The following is a 19,366-nucleotide window of genomic DNA, read 5'->3' on the forward strand; positions in this document are numbered from 1 at the left end:
ATTCTGATGAATAAATGAAATAATATAAAATTATAGTTTCGCATTTAATTAATAAAAATTCAAACCTCCGCCTATGATTACTTGTCAAATGGGTTGACGTTGACGTAAAAACTATTAGAGAACTGAAAAACGTGAACTTTTTTGACAAAAAAACCATAGACGGACATTTGATTTTTGACAAAAAAACCATAGACGGACATTTGAATTTTTATTAATTAAATTCGAAACTAAAATTTTATATTTATTTCATTTATTCACCAAAATCAAAATCAATTTATATCCAAAAAATTAGTATGACTGAATAGGTATTTTGAATATCTTTCAAACGAGGTATTACTTGCCATAAGATCCCATTTAAAATTATCTGTCACAGTGGCGCTGTAAAGTCATCTGTCACTATTACGTCACCTGTCATGACTAGTTAAGAAGCCTGCGTCCGCTTATTTTCTTCCTCCAAATTTCACTATTATAAGTATAACCGTTCAAAAGATACGAGGGGGGTACGGACTTTTGACTAGCACTGTATAACCAGAGAGCAATAACCACATGTGGTTATTGTTCTCCGGTATAACGCTTAGCGTGTAATCGGGAAACAGTAAAAATATGTTTTCTGAAAAAATAAAATACATCTATAAAGTCGTCTCTCTAATTTTTTCAGATTAAAAATACATCAATCATGGCCATTAAAATGTATTACAATTTATACATAATAAAATAATATATAATATATTTTATTTTAATCATAATCGCAGCCCATTTGATCAGTCATTATTATTTCCTTTCGAGAAATATTGTTAGCTTCTAGAACGTCCACAATTGCATCTATATCATCTGGTGATCCATATTGATGTCTTGTTGTAAGGAAAAGACTCTCTAAAAAAACACAAATTGAAATGATTATTTATTTTATTTCCGCTTAATATTAAGGGTGTACGCCAAAAATTTCGCGCCAATGTGTTTTAAATTTTTTTTCGAATCCTGAGAAAACTAATAAGTATTTTTGAAAAATTTAAATGAAAAGCCACACAAAATGAAAGACTGCATTATTAGCGAGGGCCGAAAGTTCCTGAAAACTTCTGTAATGTTTATTTTATTAAGTTACAGGGGTGAAAAAAAAAGAGAAAATTTAATGTGATTTTTAATTTCAAATATCTTATTCAAAAGAAACTTTTTGGTTATTCTAAGGGAATTTCGCCCCTCGATAATAATGTAATCTTTTATTCTGCGTTTGAATTTTTCAAAAATACTTTTTCTACGAGCGTGCAAAAATGTCTACTTTCGCGCACGCATTTTAGTTTAGAAAGTTTTACTTTTCCGCACGCGTGTTACTTTTCCGCACGCGGTTTACTTTTCCGCACGCGGTTTTTACTTTTCCGCACGCGTATCCACCGTCATGGAAACCAAGATCATCGTCATGCTAACTAATTATATTGAAAGTTTGGTTTTGACAACATTGTCAAAGAATTAAGTCAACTTTTTAACAATTTTATTATTATCAAATACAAAATATGTAATTTTAATTATATCTATTTATTATTTACAATGTTTATATTGAACGTACAACTGAATCCTACGCTTTTTTCTTCAAATATGCTGTTAACTTAAAATAATCGCCTATATTGACATTTTTTTCAATTTTTAATACTGACTTGAGCATGGAATAGCGGGACCACAAAGTATTTGGTTTGCAGATTTTGGATAGAATAATAAAATAAGCCAAAAACACTTCTTCTTTTAAGCTATTTACACTTTTTTGTTTACACCAACTCATAAAAATATTGTATTCTTTCTTGTACCAGTTTGCTGATTTTTCCGGTAAAAATTAAGATAATTGACAACGTCGAGGATAGATGGAGGTAGTTCTTCGTCACTTGATGCCATCTAAATCACTGAATTTTTTTTAATCGTAAGTAAAGATAAATTTTAAAGTGTGTGACGTGCTTCTTGACAATAATTGCTTTGTTTGAGATCGTTGCTATGCCTTTAAAATATTAAAACCTGTACATAACAGGTATTTAGGCACCGCATTGAATTTAATTCGGTGTTATTAGATCGTCGGCATGCTAACCAGTTATATAGAAAGTTTGGTTTTGACAACCCTGTCAAAGATTTAATTTGTGTATGTATTTTTATATTAATTCAATCAATTAATTTGGTCATTTTTAAATGCTCGTAGAAAAAATATTGTTCCTAACTCTTGCAGAAAGTCTCTTTTCCGCACTCGACTGCTTGCCGAACTCCGCTTCGCTTCGTTCGGCAAACTGCAATCGCGTGCGGAAAAGTATGACTTTCTGCACTTGTTAGGAAAATAACTATTTTAGTTATATCAGGATTAAAAAAATGAATGCATTTAAAACACATTGGCGCGAAATTTTTATCCTACGCTCTTAACGAAATTAGATGAAAGGCTGCATGGCTTTATTTTAAAATATATTTTTAAGTATAACAGTGTCTTCTCTTTTTCTTGTTCTATCTTCATTAATGTTTCCCGGTTTTTCTCAAATTTATACCTCCACTTGAGAGTAGATTATTGTTTTACCATCTTTTTGGGTCTGCTCTAGCTTTGAATTAATTCTATTTCAAAAAACTAAGTTTTCAATCTAATAGCACAAAAAACAACATCCAAAAATGTTATTCTACATGCTACCAGACTGAAAACAATGGGAACCTTCTCTGGTAACACCTCCGAGGCTTCTACAATTTGCAAGGCATAACGGATGCTGAGACTAAGGAAGATGAGGGAATTATCGGAGTAAACATGAAAATCAAAAATGAATAACCATTTTCAATTTCGTTGCAACACGAAACTACAGCCGCATTATTATTCCAGTTCAATTAGAGAGTGAAGCAAGCACCTCTACCGGTTTTGAAACTTATTAGTCTCTCACCAGGATGCACATACGAGGATTAGAGTACGAAGGGAACCATTATCGTTGGAACTTTACCGCGCTGAGCAGATGGGACGTGAATTATAAATTGTAAAATTCCCTCATCTTCCTTAGTCTCAGTATCCGTTATCGCTTGCAAATTGTAGAAGCCTCGGAGGTGTTACCAGAGAAGGTTTCCATTGTTTTCAGTCTGGAAGGATGTAGAATAACATTTTTGGATGTTGTTTTATGTGCTATTAGATTAAAAACTTAGTTTTTTGATAGCAGTTGCCGCTAGGGCATCCCTGCCATTTCGTTCGTTGCAATCCGTGACTGCACACCGGGGTTTGTCCTAGTTGGGTCAGAGAGAGCAGCATATGTGACTCCTGATGAGATACTAATAAGTTTCGAAACCGGTAGAGGTGCTTGCTGCACTCTCAGATTGGACTAGATTATGGTGCGGCTGTATTTGCGTTTGCAACGTAATTGAAAATGGTTATTCATTTTTAATAAATATTAATCATATAGAATCAGATACCACTTTGATAGTAGTTAAATATTATTAATTAGCCTCAATATTAATATATTAAACAGCAATAACAAAAAACGGTACATACCTAGAAAAACACCATCTCGTTCAAAACAGGAGAAACCTACAGACCATCTTTTATAGTCTGTACCAAGAATCCAAAAAGGTACAGTTACGTCTAAAAACAAATAAAATAGTTAATATGGTACCCACAAAATATTTTAATAAAATATAAAACTCTTCCTAACAATTTCCTTGCATGCCATTGTTTAGTTTCCTAATTTTCTGAAGTAGATATAAAGACATTAAAAATTATGCAAGAAAATAAAGTTTAATTGTAGATTTAGAGCTATATTATACACGAGAAGAAAAAAATGTATGATCACGAGGGCAATGATATATTTTTAATTTTTGAATTAAATATATTTATGATTGCATGTTTCAAGTACCTACCTAATTGAAAATTATTTCAAAATTATAATTATTAACTAATCTTATTTATGGTTTAGTTTTTATTTATTTAATAAATAGAGACAAATGATAAATATAAACAAATAGAGAATTTGTTTTCTATTAAGACTTTGTAATGATACAATGGACAACAGCCCTACATCTCAGAACTACACTAGACCTTTTTATCTAATGCACATCATACTATTTAAAATACATTTCTCCCTATACAGTCGAACCTGCTTATTAGAATACCGGTTAAAGGAATATCCCGGTTTAAGGAATAGAAATTTGAGGTACCAAAACGTTTCTACTAGGCTTATATGATCGGTTATTAGAATATCCCTGTTATAGGAATACTTTTTCTTGGCATGATGGCTATTCCAATAAGCGGGTTCGACTGTATTATGTTTACTTGTTGCGACAATATTTTGTTATGCATGTTGTATGTTGTATGTTATGCATGTACTAACCTGGATTAAGAAAATGTACTAAAAATTTGGCTTCTCCTGTGGTTGAATTTGATATTCCTTCTCCTTCGAGAACATGTGTCTCATTTGTTCTAAAAGTTAATAAATTTTATAAGTTAATTTGCATTAAATTTTATAAAAGTATACTACCTACATAACAATTTCATGTTCTTAGTAGATTCATAGAACATACTTTTCAGAAAAAGTATATACTAAGAATATGCGTAATTACCATTGCGAATGTGCAGAGCACATACTGAGTATATACTACATTACAGTACTTAAACGTTCTATGTATATACTTAGAATGTACTACCGCACTTCTTCTCAGTATATACCAAGAATATACTTTTTAGGATATTCTAAGAAGGTGCTATAAACCTTCTATTTATATACTTAGAATGTACTACCTCACATCTTTTAGTATATAGGAAGAATGTACTTTTTAGTATATGGGAAGAATATTACAAGGAAGTGCTATATTGCTCAGAAGCATGTTTTCAGCATCACCGAATCTCATCCTAGGTTCTACTTTCTACTAAATTTACATATTACATATGAGAATGTAGTTAGTACATTCTACAATATTACTTAAAAAGTAAATATAAAATATTATATAAATTTTAGTTAGTTATATCAATATTATATAGGTAAGTAGGTATATATATTTAGTTATTATGTGCGTATAAAAATAAAAATGCTGAATATATAAATTTATATATTCATATTCATATACCTATCGTACCCAAATAAATATTATGTAACATATGTATGTAAATAACTAAAATTTATATGTTGCTTATATGTACCTATATACATACTTACTATTTAAGTAATATTGAAGTACCAAAATGAATTTTTTATTTGTAAGTTGACAGCAAACAAAATAAAACGTTTAATTATGCATGTTCCTATTCCTGGTTGAAATACTTGGTCTTCCTCACAACACAGCATAGACATTGTTAGTGTTAAGTGTAGACACAAATGCCAAATGCCTATTCAGTAACTATTTTCATATTTTGTATTTTTCCTTTGTTCCCAACCCCCTACCCGCTAACCCCTATGCAGGTATGCAGCGGTCGTTTCCGCTTTGTTTGTGCCGGTTGTGGGTTTTGGCTCAGCCACACAGCTTACCTGAATGTCAATTCCATGTAAAAATAAAATTCTTCATAAGAATACTCAATAAACTTAATCAAAATAGTAAATGCATTTCAGTTATGAAAGCGAAACGACAATTTCTCCTTTTTCGTTAATACAATTAATTCTTAAACATTTTTACCATACAATTAAAACAATTTTAAATAATGAATTCGGTAGTTTAATTAATAGTACCTACATACATAAATTTTTAAATTTCATTAATTATTCTTAACGAAGTTGATAATCTATAGGCTAACATTATTCTTCCTATACATACATATATATTATTTTTAAGATATTTTAAAAGTATCTACTTATAAGTATGTGTTAAGTATGTACTTATAAGTATGTGCTAAGAATATTCGGTAAAAGTATATTCTGAGAATAGTATCTACTTATAAGTATGTGTTAAGAATGTACTTATAAGTATGTGCTAAGAATATTCGGTAAAGGTACATTCTAAGAATAAACTTTTACGAATATTCCGAGTTACTACGTACACGAATGTACTCAGTATATTCGGTACGAGAATATACTTTAAAGTATGTGCAAAGAACATGAAATTTAGAATGTTTTTTAAGGTACATGCTATGCTTGTACTACGCATATACTAAAAAGAATATACTCTGACGAATGTTGGTAGTATATGCTTAGAACATGATACGAACATCATTGTTATGTGGGTATATCTACATTTAACTAGTAAATAGCCAGAAATAAGAATGAAAAATAGAGTATTATCGTTTTCGAGAAATATTTCGACATGGAAATAGAAAATTGCATTGTCTCGTAGATCCTTATTAAGTTTGTAACATAAGCATTAGTTACAGAATATCAGAACACTAATTTTTTTAAATTTCTTGATGTGATAGTATGTATTTGTTAAAAGAAATTAAAAAAAGTTTTGGTGGTAAATAGTTCTTTATAATATAAGTGTTAAAAGTACAATTTTAAGGCACGCATGTGAAGGTTTGCAGAATGAGCGAAGTGAATTCTGCAATTTACACGAGTGTCTTAAAAAAGTACTTTTAACACGTATATCATACAATATTTTTCTACAAACGTGTTAAAAATGCAATAATACAGTTTAAATTAAATTTTAAAAATCCTTTTTAAAAAACATTTTTCTACAACCGTGTTAAAAATGCAATTTTTAACACTCCATACGAGCGTTAAAAATGCTACTTTAAGGCACTAGTGCTTTAAAATATTTTTAAGGCACAGCAGTTCGTATTTTCCGTATACGCTGTGAGCTCGTACGTAGAGGGGATATTTACAAATTCGAGAACGCCATTAGTGACAAGTCTGTAAACCTTTACCGGAAATTTGACATAAATGTCAAAGTGATTAATTTAAAATTAAAATTAAAAACATTAATTATAAAAAATATTAGTTGGTCAAAGCTGTGGTATATATTTTTACCTTAAATATACTTACGATTTAAATACTGAATTTAAGTTTTTTTACTGTTCCGTAATATTTAATTATAAATTATTCTATTAATCAGCGCCATCTACACGATAACTGTGAAAGTATCCGAAGTAAGAAATTCATATTTTATCAATAGAACGTCAAAATGATTAGCAAAATCTTAAAAAAATCGATTACAATTTAATTACTTTTTTGCGTTGTAAATATTAAGCGATAACAATTAAATAATAAATTTAAAAATTACCGGTGAAAATTGAATTATAATCCGCTAGGAACGCCACCAGCGAAGCTCAGAGCGTATACGCTGTGAGCTTCGCTGGTGTCGCTCCTAGCGGACTACTATTAAACTTTCACCGGTAATTTTTAAATTTATTATTTAATTGTTATCGCTTAATATTTACAACGCAAAAAAGTAATTAAATTGTAATGGATTTTTTTAAGATTTTGCTAATCATTTTGACGTTCTATTGACAAAATATGAATTTCTTACTTCGGATACTTTCACAATTATCGTGTAGGTAGCGCTAAGATTAATGGATTAATAGATTAATAGAACATTAAAAAAACTTAATTTCAGTATTTAAAACGTAAGCATATTTAAGGTAAAAATATATACCACAGCTTTGACCAACTAATATTTTTTATAATTAATGTTTTTAATTTTAATTTTAAATTAATCTCTTTGACATTTATGTCAAATTTCCGGTAAAGGTTTACAGACTTGTCACTACTGGCGTTCGCGAATTTGTAAATATCCCCTCTACGTACGAGCTCACAGCGTATAGAAAATTTTGATGTAATGTCAAAAAAATACAGGGTGTCCAGAAACTCTACCGACAAACGAAGACAGGAGATTCCTCAGATAATTTTAAGACAATTTAACCCAATTCACCTAGTCCGAAAATGCTTCCTAAGGCAGCTAGAGCTCTTTGAAGATGGCGCCATGGCGCCAGAACGCTTCTATTTAGAAAAACAAAAATTTGTATACATATTTACTTTCCAGTAGTGAATCGATTACATCCATTGCGAATTTCTAGTACCGGTCATAGGCGTCCGTTTTGGGTAGGGCAACGGTTATTTTATCGCATACCTTTTTTGTCTTCAACTTTTAAGCATTTTTGATACTGAATTATTAAATTGTGGGGAATTCTAGAACTAAAAGGTACTCTTACTTTAAGTCGGTAGGACACACCGTTTTCTAGAAAAATCGATTTGAAAGTTTTTAATTTTGGGAATTTAAAAAAAAATTGAAAAGAATTTAAAAAAACGATGTACTTTACCAACTTAAAACAAGAGTAACTTTTAGTACTAGAATATCTCATAATTGAATAATCTAGTGTCAAAAATGCTTAAAAATTAAAGAAAATAAAGTTATGCTATAAAATAACTGTTGACCTACCCAAAACGGACGCCTATGACCGGTACTAGAAATTCGCCATTAACGAAATCCATTAATCTCTGGAATATAAATAAATGTACCAGTTTTCATCTTTCTAAATAGTTTTTTTAATCTTTTTTTTTTTTTGAAATTCAAAGAACGAAAAATTTTCAAATCGATTTTTCTAGAAAACGGTGTATCCTATCGACTTAAAGTAAGAGTACCTTTTAATAATAGAATACCACACAATTTATTAATTCAGAGTCAAAAATGCTTAAAAATTAAAAACAAAAAAGCTAGGCGATAAAATAACCGTTGCCCTACCCAAAACCGACGCCTATGGCGGGTACTAGAAATTCGCAATGGATGGAATCGATTCATTTCTGGAAAGTAAATATGCATACCAATTTTCGTTTTTCTAAATAGAAGCGTTCTGGAGGTATTTAAGAAAAACTAATTACATAACGCCATCTTCAAAGAGCTCTAGCTCCCTTAGGAAGCATTTTCGGACTAGGTGAATTGGGTTAAATTGTCTTAAAATTATCTGAGGAATCTTCTGTCTTCGTTTGTCGGTAGAGTTTCTGGACACCCCGTATAAAAATGGAATGTCGGTCAAGTTCAAGTAAAAGTTTTTGTAGATATTGTCCTGTAATTACGTTTGTAGAAAAAATATTGTATGATATGCGTGTTAAAAAGTACATTTTTAAGGCACTCATGTGCCTTAACTTTCACATGCCTACCTTAAACGTGTACTTTTAACACTTATATCATAAATAACTATTAATACATTGAAGGAGATAGTTTTAAATTGCATCGTATATTACGCACCTTAGCAACCATTGTTGACTTATTGTTTACGGAAGTTTTGAAGCATCTGTCAGACTGTTTTGAAGCATCTATTAGTTTTTTAAAACGCGGTTGTGGATTTTTCGTTAAGATGCAAGAAAATATCTTAGAAAAAGATCAATTTCAAGATATAGAGGTAGCGGCCAGTCGAGCTATCCTGGGTTTGTTGCCGAGGAAATCCAGAATGCAATATGATATCGCTTATAATAAGTTTGAGAAATGGTGTGAAGCGAAAGGCGTTTCTGGGAAATATACTGAAAATGTATTTCTGGCGTATTTTGAGGAGAAAGCAAAGGTGTGGAAGGCATCATCTTTGTGGTCGAATTATTCGATGATCAAATCTGTGCTACGCATAATAGTCTAGTAAAATAAAATTACACTACATGTAAATCAAAATGTAAATTCGTACAGGTTAAAACAAATTTTATATCAAAGTTTAGGTGGGTACAAAACATATTTTCAAAAAAGTATCCAAATCATACAAGGGGATCATTGTTTAAATAATTAAAAAGGGGTCATTTTTGCAAAAAAATTACTTTTTTAACTGCTGAGGTCATTCAATTATTAATGAAGGTCTAAAGGATTGTTTTCTGTAAAGTTGAAGGGTAAATCTTTCACATAAGACTCACTAAATTAAATTTGACCCCCTATTTAAATAAATAATTATACATAAAACTTTAAAAACAAATTTGCAAAAAATTATTTTTAGCTTTTTAAATAAGCACTATAAAATATCTTATTTTACAGGATAAGTTGCGCTATGTTATCAGTATTATTAAAAAAAAATTGGTCCAAAAATATTTAATATTTTTTGAGATATTGAATTTGTTTATTAAATGTTACTCTATTTTCAAATGAAAAAACGCGGTTGTTACCAAAGAAATAATTACCTGTCTTGAATCTTATTATTTTTATTTTTATGTATATTTTCGACAAATGTATTGATAAATTCAAATTTCAATTAAACTTCCCCCTAAAATGGCATTTGAAAATAATCAAATTTGTTTATAATTTATTTTTTTAATAACGTCGCGGGGATTAAATATTTTGAAATGCTGTTTCGATAATTGGATTCCTGGGAATTTTTCACTAATTAACAAATTTTTTTGTCTTTTTTCCTCTTCTTTTTTTTTCTTGGCATTATATTACTACGGGCCCTTCTTGGGTTAAGTTTCATTAAGAATGTCGAATCTCTAAGTTGTAGATTCTAGACCTAAAAATATTAAGAGTAGTCTAAAATCACTTAAATAAAATGTGGCTACTTACTGAGTTACAGGGTGTTTTATTTACAAATTTAAAAATTATTTTTACCAAGTACTTTCAAACTATTTGACATATCCTTATCATACTTGGCAGAAAGTGTGGGTACTATACAGTCTACTAAATTGTGATAAATAAAAGTTTCTAGCTACCACCAGAGGCGTACGACAGGGGCCAGTTAATGGTTGACCCTTCCCAAATTCTACGCCACTGAGGGAATTACTATTTTAGCGAAATTGTTCGATTCTCCAATACTTTCTATGTAAATAATATACTCTTTACTGGTAACGATTAAGTCATTAGTTTTCGAGATATTGGTCGTTAAAAATAAAACGGCATAGTTATTTTAATTCATTCATTCATTAATTTTAAATTTCCAATATCTCTCAAACTGATGACTTTATCGATACCAATAAAGTTATTTACATACAAAGTATTGGAGAATCGAAAAATTTCGCTACAATAGTAATTCACTCAGTGGCGTAGAATTTGGGAAGGGTCAATCATTCTCTATCCCCTATCGTACGCCTCTGGCACTAGCTAGAAACGTTTATTAATCACAATTTAATAGGGTGTATAATAGCCACACTTTCTGCCAAGTATGATAAGGATACGTCAAATAGTTTTAAAGTATTTGGTAACAATAATTTTTAAATTTGTAAATAAAACACCCTGTAACTCAGTAAGTAGCCACATTTTATTTAAGAGATTTTAGTTAAATCTTAATATTTTTAGGTCTAGAATCTACAACTCAGAGATTCGACATTCTTAATAAAATTTAACCCTAAAAGGGCCCGTAGTAATATAACTCAAAGAAAAAAAAAGAAGAAGAAAAATGACAAAAAATTTTTGTTAATTAGTAAAAAATTCCCAGGAACCCAATTATGGAAACGGCATTTCAAAATACTTAATCCCCGCGATGTTATTAAAAAAACAAATTATAAACAAATTTGAATAATTTTCAAATGCCATTTTAGTGGGGAGTTTAACTGAAATTTGAATTTATCAATACATTTATCGAAAATATACATAAAAATAAAAATAATGAGATCTTAAGCAGGTGAATATTTCTTTGGCAACAACCGCGTTTTTGCAATTGAAAATATAGTAACATTTAATAAACAAATTCAATATCTCAAAAAATATTAAATATTTTTCGACCAATTTTTTTCCTTAATACTGGTAACATAGCGCAACTTATTCTGTAAAATAAGATATTTTATATTGCTTATTTAAAACGCTAAAAATAATTTTTTGCAAATTTGTTTTTAAAGATTTATGTATAATTATTTAAATAAATAGGGGGTCAAATTTAATTTAGTAAGTCTTATGTGAAAAATTTCCCCTTCAACTTTGCAGAAAAAAATCCTATAGACCTTCATTAGTAATTGAATGACCTCAGCAGTTAAAAAAGTAATTTTTTTGCAAAAATGACCCCTTTTTAATTATTTAAACAATGATCCCCTTGTATGATTTGGATACTTTCTTGAAAATATCTTTTGTACCCACCTAAACTTTGATATAAAATTTGTTTTAACCTGTACGAATTTACACATTGACTTTTTTTTTTATTTTATTAGGCTATAAATAGCGATGTAGATATCAGCAAATATTTTAAGCTTATCGCGTATTTAAAGCGTCAAGCAGAAGGTTACCGGCCAAAAAAAAAAATAAAAATCTTGACTAAGAGACCAAATTGACTAGTTTTTGAAGTCTGCATTAGATAATGAGTATCTTCTGATGAAAGTAGCTGTGATTGTGGGTATATTTGGTACTATTACTATTAATGTTAATAAATGAAATATGGTCCTTTTCATGGGCATTTTTCAATGCGTCACAAATGATAGAAAAAAGGTAAGTCCGTAATAATACACATTTATAACATTTATTCTAACATCATATTTTAGTTAAATCTGACAGTTGTCACATTTTATTTGCAATTTGGCATAAAAACAAATCAATTGTGTTTATTGCATTTATAAAATGGTATTTTCTTTGATTTGTAGAGTCTTATAAATTGTACAGATTATATTCGTAGATACAGTGGAACCTCGATAAGTCGGCCCCCGATAACCCGGAAGTCCGGCTAACCCGGACCGATTTTCATCAGACAAATATTTCAACAATAAAAATGTATGTAGGTATTTTTTTTCATACATATTATGTTAAAACATTTTATCTGTAGCCTCTTCTGGAATGTCTTAAAAATATCGAGTTTCATTGATAAAACTTCGCTTTGACCATAATATAATATTTGAGAGATAATGGGTATTTGTGTAATTTGAACTATATGATAGTGAAAATGACTCATGGCACACGGCAGCGGCAGAGCGACGTTCATTATTTCGGGCTATCGCAACCAACAGAGGCACCTGTTATTCCCTTATTTATTTCCAACTGTCTTTTAAAAAACTCTTTTTTAAATAATGGTCTTTTAAACAATGAAAGAGCCACTGTTCTTAAATTTTTTTTAAATAACATAACATCGTTCCGATGGCAGACGAAATTGACACAACCGAAACTGACTGAGTTTTTTTACCTAGAAATGAACAATACTCTATACTGTCTATACTCTATACCAGGGGTGGCCAAACTGCGGCTCGCGAGCCACATGCGGCTCTTTGAAGGATTACTTGTGGCTCTCGATAAATGTACCCGAGTTCCTTTTCAATTTTGTGTTATTATTTAAAGAAATTATTACGTTCCATATGTGTTTCAAAATATCTTTTAGATTACTAACAACAAATATGAAAGACTAAATTCTACTTTGTAACAAATTCCATTTCCATCCAAGCTAAAAATGGTATTACATATCGAAAATTGCTCGAACGAACATTAAGAGTGGCGCGACATAAAAGTCAGTAATCAACCGACTCCAGACCAATTTTGAAGTCGGCCACTCACGGTACTGCGGTGTCGTTCGACAAAATCATCGATGATATCAATTCTGTAGTACTTACTGCAGCAGGCGGGCCAGTCTCTCTGTGGTCAAATTGTAACGATTTTGTTGGATGGACGGTCACACACGATCAAAACTGTTGTTAATTTAGTCGAATTCGACAAAATTGAACGGCGCTGCAGTATCTTGAGTGGCCGGCTTAACTATTGCTACGGATATAATTTGTAATTTGGATTATAAATTTTAGTCATTTTACGCAACTTCAAAAAGAATTACCGAGAAGTGCTGCCACAAATTATTCACCAAATTTTAAAGAATTGTCAAAAGAAGGGAAACAAATGTAATTAAGTGTTAATATCGCGTAATTTTATTTCTGTTTTGAATAAATGAAATTCTGTTAAAAATTTTTTAAACTTTTTAAATACGTATTTAATTGCGGCTCGCGAAAAATTTCAACTTTGGAAAAGTGGCTCGGAATATCAAGAAGCTTGGCCACCCCTGCTCTATACTATACACACTATACAACTACATATAGGTAAGTTAGATATGTACTGTGCATATATATTTCATGTTATTTTAATTATAACGGACTTTATCTATAAGTATACCGTATTTTATTAAATTTTACCATGCTCTCCGGCTAACCCGGATTTTCGATAACCCGGATCGGCCGCGGTCCCGATTAATCCGAGTTATCGAGGTTCCACTGTATATTATATAATTCCTAAATTTTTTTTTCGATTATAGCGCTATCTATCGACAACTAGAATAAATGTTTTAAATGTCTGTAATCACGGACGTGCCTTTTTTCTGTCACATACAATTTAATCCGTTAGAAAGAAATCGAAAAACTGTGACGCACTGAAAGATGCCTATGAGAAAAAGAATATAAATATGTTGACGTTTGCTTTTAAAATTTGACAATTCACTTTTAACTGCAGTGCCTTAAAAATTTTAAAGCACTCAGTGCTTTAAAGGGACATTTTCAAGGCTCCTATGGAGTGCTAAAAATTGGATTTTTAACACGTTTATAGAAAAATGTATTTTGCTATATATAAAGCTTTGCTTACTCGGAATTGATATATTGCGTACGACTCTTTACAGATCCATCTGAGTTTACTGCAATATTGGTAACAACACATCTTCCGTGATCTTCCAGTAAAGTTGGGTATCTTGCTTGTTCGAACCAGTCACCCAAATACTAAAAAAAAAACGCCAAAAATAAATATAAATCCTGAAAATGATCTAATATTTAAATTAATTTATGATATCAACTTAAATATATAATATTTAAAGGTTGCATATAAAATAATTTTAATTATTATTTACATTTAAAATAAATAATTTTCTAAATTTAGATTGAAAAATAAAATGTGGAAAATAATGTATCTTCTGCATCAGTGAAAATAGTGTTTACTCTCAACACAGCAAACAGAAGAATATGAGATAATATGTGTTATGTAAATGCAAGTGAATCGAGTGAAAAAAAATAATTAACAGTAGAAGTGTGAAAGCTGTCACACACTAAAGAAAAATGATTACCTACAAAAAATATATTTTCTGGCGAAAAATGCAAACAGAAAAAGAAGAAATTGAAAATATAGAAGAAAATTTACTTTAAAATAATATTTGTAATTTCAAAAAATTTAAACTATGTAGTGAAATCGTCTGCAAAATGGAGCAAAAATGGCAAACCAATATATACAACAAGTAAAAAAATAGATTAGCATGGATTAACTAATATTTTCACAGTAAAGACAGAACATAAAGTCAATATTAAATGAGTTTATCAACGTTTACAAAAGGCAATTATCTTGACCACTTCACTTGTTTTCTTACTGGCTTCATGTGTACTGGCCTTAATAGCTAGCTCATTATATTAAGTAATCAAAAAATATGTAAAAAGTTCACTGTTCACTTACTGCTTTTCCATCGAAATTTGCAACTCCTTTTACATCTGGGCATCTTTCAACAGGAATTTGTCCCTGTGCAGATATTACAAGCAAAGAAATAATTACTGCAAAACCAATCATTTTCGTGGTTTTATAAACACAGACGAATCTAATTTAATGTTGTAAGTAAAATTTCCTTTTATATAAAGTCCATCGGCACATATATGATTGATTTATCAGTATAGGTACACTTAAAAAATTTCATCTAATCTACTTTCATCTAATCTTCGAAATAAACAATTCTTAGAAATATTTATATTCCAATTCCAGGACCATAATATAAGCTCACCAGGCGAACTTAGTATCGCACTATAAACTTCGCCGAACAAGAGCGAATCTACTCCAACCCATTGTTAACCAGTGCTGAGCAACATTTCACCACCACACTTTCGCCGACTCAATCTGCTAACCGAAAAATAAGTATAACAAGATCCTTAACAACACGGCGCTGCCGATTCATATGTAGAAGATGCAACCAAAAGTAGACTGCGCTCCAGAAAATCTCCAATACAAACCCCAGAATCAGCCGCAACCACCGGATTTAACATGATCACCAAATTGATCTTTGAATGATCGGAAGCTCAACCTGATACAGTTATGTCTTGCACACAGAGACACCTCCTGGATTTGACCTACCACGTAAGACCTGGTGCACATATATTGACCTTAATACCAAATCAAAATAAATAAGATTAAAAATAAATCTAGCAAAAACTAAACATCTAACCAACGAATCTCTAGATATAACTGAGGATATAACTCTGGACAACAATAATATAGAAAAGGTTGAGTCGTATATTTATATACTTGGGACAAAAAATGGAACTGTCAAAGCTTAACTTAAAGGCTGATTTAAATAGAATATGTTCCTTATAGTCCAGAAAGCCACTGCGCATCCGCTAGGAAAAATATTCTAATTCGGATTTTTTGCACAATCTTACTCAAAAAGGACCCCTTTTAACAAATTTGCATGTTGCCAGGACCAAAAGTTGGTCAAAAATTTTTTAAACGTTTTTTTTTGTTTTTTTCCTTAAATTATTTTTTTTGCATGAAAGAAAATTTTTTTATTTTTTTGTATCATTCCAAACAGAAAAGGTCTGTAGTGACTTTTCTCTAAAGTTGATAGTTTTTGATATATAAGCGATTAAAAATTGAAAAATTGCGAAATCGGCCATTTTTAACCCTCAAAAACTATGTGAAAAACTGAAAATTTGAATGTTGCCAAAGTAGATAGATATTCTTTGAACATCGATTGATGAAATCCCGAAGAGTTTTTTGCAATATAATATCAAAAACCCCTTTTCTTTAATTGCCAATCAAGCATGCGCGACACTATTTTCCACCGTTGCATGTGTATACATTATGGTGCAAATGAAAGGAATAAATTCGTTATTTCGTAAACCGGTGACTTTGAGGAAAAGTCCTAAAACAGGTCGGTTTTTATTTTTAAGTTATGATATTGTGGCATATATAGTATACTAGTGACGTCATCCATCTGGGCGTGATGACGTAATCAATGATTTTTTTAAAAGAAAATATGGGTCGTGTGCTGGCTCATTTGAAAGTTTCTTCAATTCTCTATTCAGTAATATTAACATGTACATAATTATTTATACAAGGTGTCCAAAATTTTTTTATTAAATTAAATCATTTGGCAAATTGAAAAAAAAAATTAAATTATTGGACACCCTGTATAAAAAATTATGTAAGTGTTTATATTACTGAGTAGAGAATTGAAGAACCTTTCAAATAAGCTAGCACACGACCCCTATTCTCATTTAAAAAAATCATCGATTACGTCATCACCCCAGATGGATGACGTCACTAGTATACCATATATGTCACAATATCATAACTTAAAAATAAAAATCGACCTGTTTCGGGATTTTTCCTTAAAGTCGCCGGTTTACGAAACGAATGTATTCCTTTCATTTGCACCATACTGCATACACATGTAACGGTGGAAAATAGTGTCGCGCACGCTTGATTGGCATTAAAAAACAAAGGGGTTTTTTGAAACTGTATTGCAAAAAACTCTTCGGGATTTCATCAATCGATGTTTAAAGAATATCCACCTATCTTGGCAACATTCAAATTTTCAGTTTTTCACATAGTTTTTGAGGGTTAAAAATGGCCGATTTCGCAATTTTTCAATTTTTAATCGCTTCTATGTCAAAAACTATCAACTTTAGAGAAAAGTCACTACAGACCTTTTCTGTTTGGAATGATCCAAAAAACCTAAAAAAAATTTGTTCCATGCAAAAAAAATAATTTTAGGAAAAAAACAAAAAAAAACGTTTAAAAAATTTTTGACCAACTTTTGGTCCTGGCAACATGCAAATTTGTTAAAAGGGGCCCTTTTTGAGTAAGATCGTGCAAAAAATTCGAATTAGAATATTTTTCCTAGCGGATGCGCAGTGGCTTTCTGGACTATTAGCATTTCGTCGATTACAAACAGTATTTAAATCAAACTTACCAAATACTTTAAAGGCAAAAAGGTTCGATCAGTACCTGTTGCCAGTTCTGGGCAGTTAAAATAGAACTGGGCAGGGCACAGAGGAAGAATGGAAGACAACCGTTGGAACAAGCGAATTCTCCAATGGCGACCAAGGACATGCACAAGAAGTAGATGCAGACCTTAAACAAGATGGACTGATGAATGGCCGCGAATGGATACAAACAGATGCATGAACACACCTAAGCAGTGGCGTACTGAGCATGGTTCCGCTGGTTCCGTGGAACCAGGGCCCGGGACCCACAGGGGCCCACTCTAGCGCCCTTTTTGCTGCTTTTATTTCTAATTTGATGGGGACATTTTGAACGAACACAAGTACACAATACACACTAGGAAATCTAACTGCTTAATAAATTTTAATTTTTGTGTAGGTACCTACTTATAAATAAAAACGACGAATACCTACCAATATCAAATTCAAAAAATTTAAAAACAATATTTAGTAAGAAACACAGACTGGATAAGTCCGGAATTGGATGAACTAACTAATTCTAAGCAACTTTTTTTCTATACCGTAGTCAATACTTTTCGAGTTGAACAAAAAACTAAGTTGCAGGCGGTTTTTTCAAATAACTCAAAAAGTAAATATTTCACCAAAAAAATATTATTAGAAAAAATATAGCTTATAAAAAAGTGAAAAAAATGGTGTATGTATAAAGTCTGTACACCCAGTAGAAGCACAGTTGTAGCTAATGGAAAGTGAGTTCTTACTAGTCAAATTCCAAATTGAATATTTCAACGTGAAATGACCAAAAAATCAAGCACTTTTTGGAGAAAACTTAAATTTATCTAAAAAGTATCTAAAAAAGCTTTATTTTTGTTTTTTAAAAAAGTTTCTAACATCAAAAGTAAGTAAGTTACGATCAAAAGAATGGGTGCGTTCACCAGACCAGTGCGCTATGTCAGCGCTTTGAAACTGTTTAAGATTTTTCGGGTGAACGTCATGTCAATTTAGGCTAAACTTCAACGTGTTGACGAAGCGGTCGCCATTTTATTGAATGTAGTATTTGCATCGCTTCAATATTGAACGTGTTTAAGAAATATATTGTAATGGACCGCTGATTTGAAAATATTTACTTTTACAATCGTTTTAATTATAAAGCAATTGAAACTTAGGAGATACATAATTGTATACGCTCACGAAATTGTAAATCTGTGTATTGAGGAACAATATTTTCAACATAATTCATATTTCTCATGACAATTATTATTTATTTATGGTGGGAATACTTCATCATAGTACTTCATCATCATCCAATGGTTCTGCCAAGTCCAGCACAGCCAGCAGCACTAAAAATTATTTCTTCTTTATTTCATTATCAAACAACAATAAAGGTAGTATATTATATTATCCATTTTTGAATTAAATTTGTGTAAGACACGTCCAAGTTATCATTTAACGATAGCACGATATAAAAATAAACAAAAACAACGAATCTCGTTTTAGGTTAAGGCTATGGGTACATAATTCGCAAATATTTTACGTGTATCCCTACTTTTTCTGTCTTTACACGGCAAATTACGTGTAGTAAAATTCACACCGGTATGGATATGTAAACATTACTAGAATGTCATTCTACTTGAAAATGTCATCATTAATTTAAAGAGATGGGTTTTGAGTGTTCTTGG

General features: G+C 30.8%; 2 protein-coding genes across 2 annotated transcripts in view; one reads left to right on the top strand and one right to left on the bottom strand.

Annotated features, from left to right (window-relative positions):
• Positions 1–19,366, top strand: part of LOC126887430 (apolipoprotein D-like) — a 92,656-nt gene that overhangs the window by 52,021 nt on the left and 21,269 nt on the right. The gene's annotated exons all lie outside the window — the stretch shown is intronic.
• Positions 633–15,461, bottom strand: LOC126887431 (apolipoprotein D-like). Its single transcript, XM_050654962.1, has 5 exons — positions 15,193–15,461; positions 14,341–14,471; positions 4,320–4,408; positions 3,485–3,574; positions 633–873 (listed from the first exon to the last, which is right to left on the bottom strand). The coding sequence occupies exons 1-5, from the start codon at positions 15,301–15,303 to the stop codon at positions 737–739; spliced, it is 558 nt and encodes a 185-aa protein (XP_050510919.1). The 5' UTR covers positions 15,304–15,461; the 3' UTR covers positions 633–736.

The sequence above is a fragment of the Diabrotica virgifera genome, chromosome 6 (genome assembly GCF_917563875.1).
Source record: "Diabrotica virgifera virgifera chromosome 6, PGI_DIABVI_V3a".
Lineage (NCBI taxonomy): Eukaryota > Metazoa > Arthropoda > Insecta > Coleoptera > Chrysomelidae > Diabrotica > Diabrotica virgifera.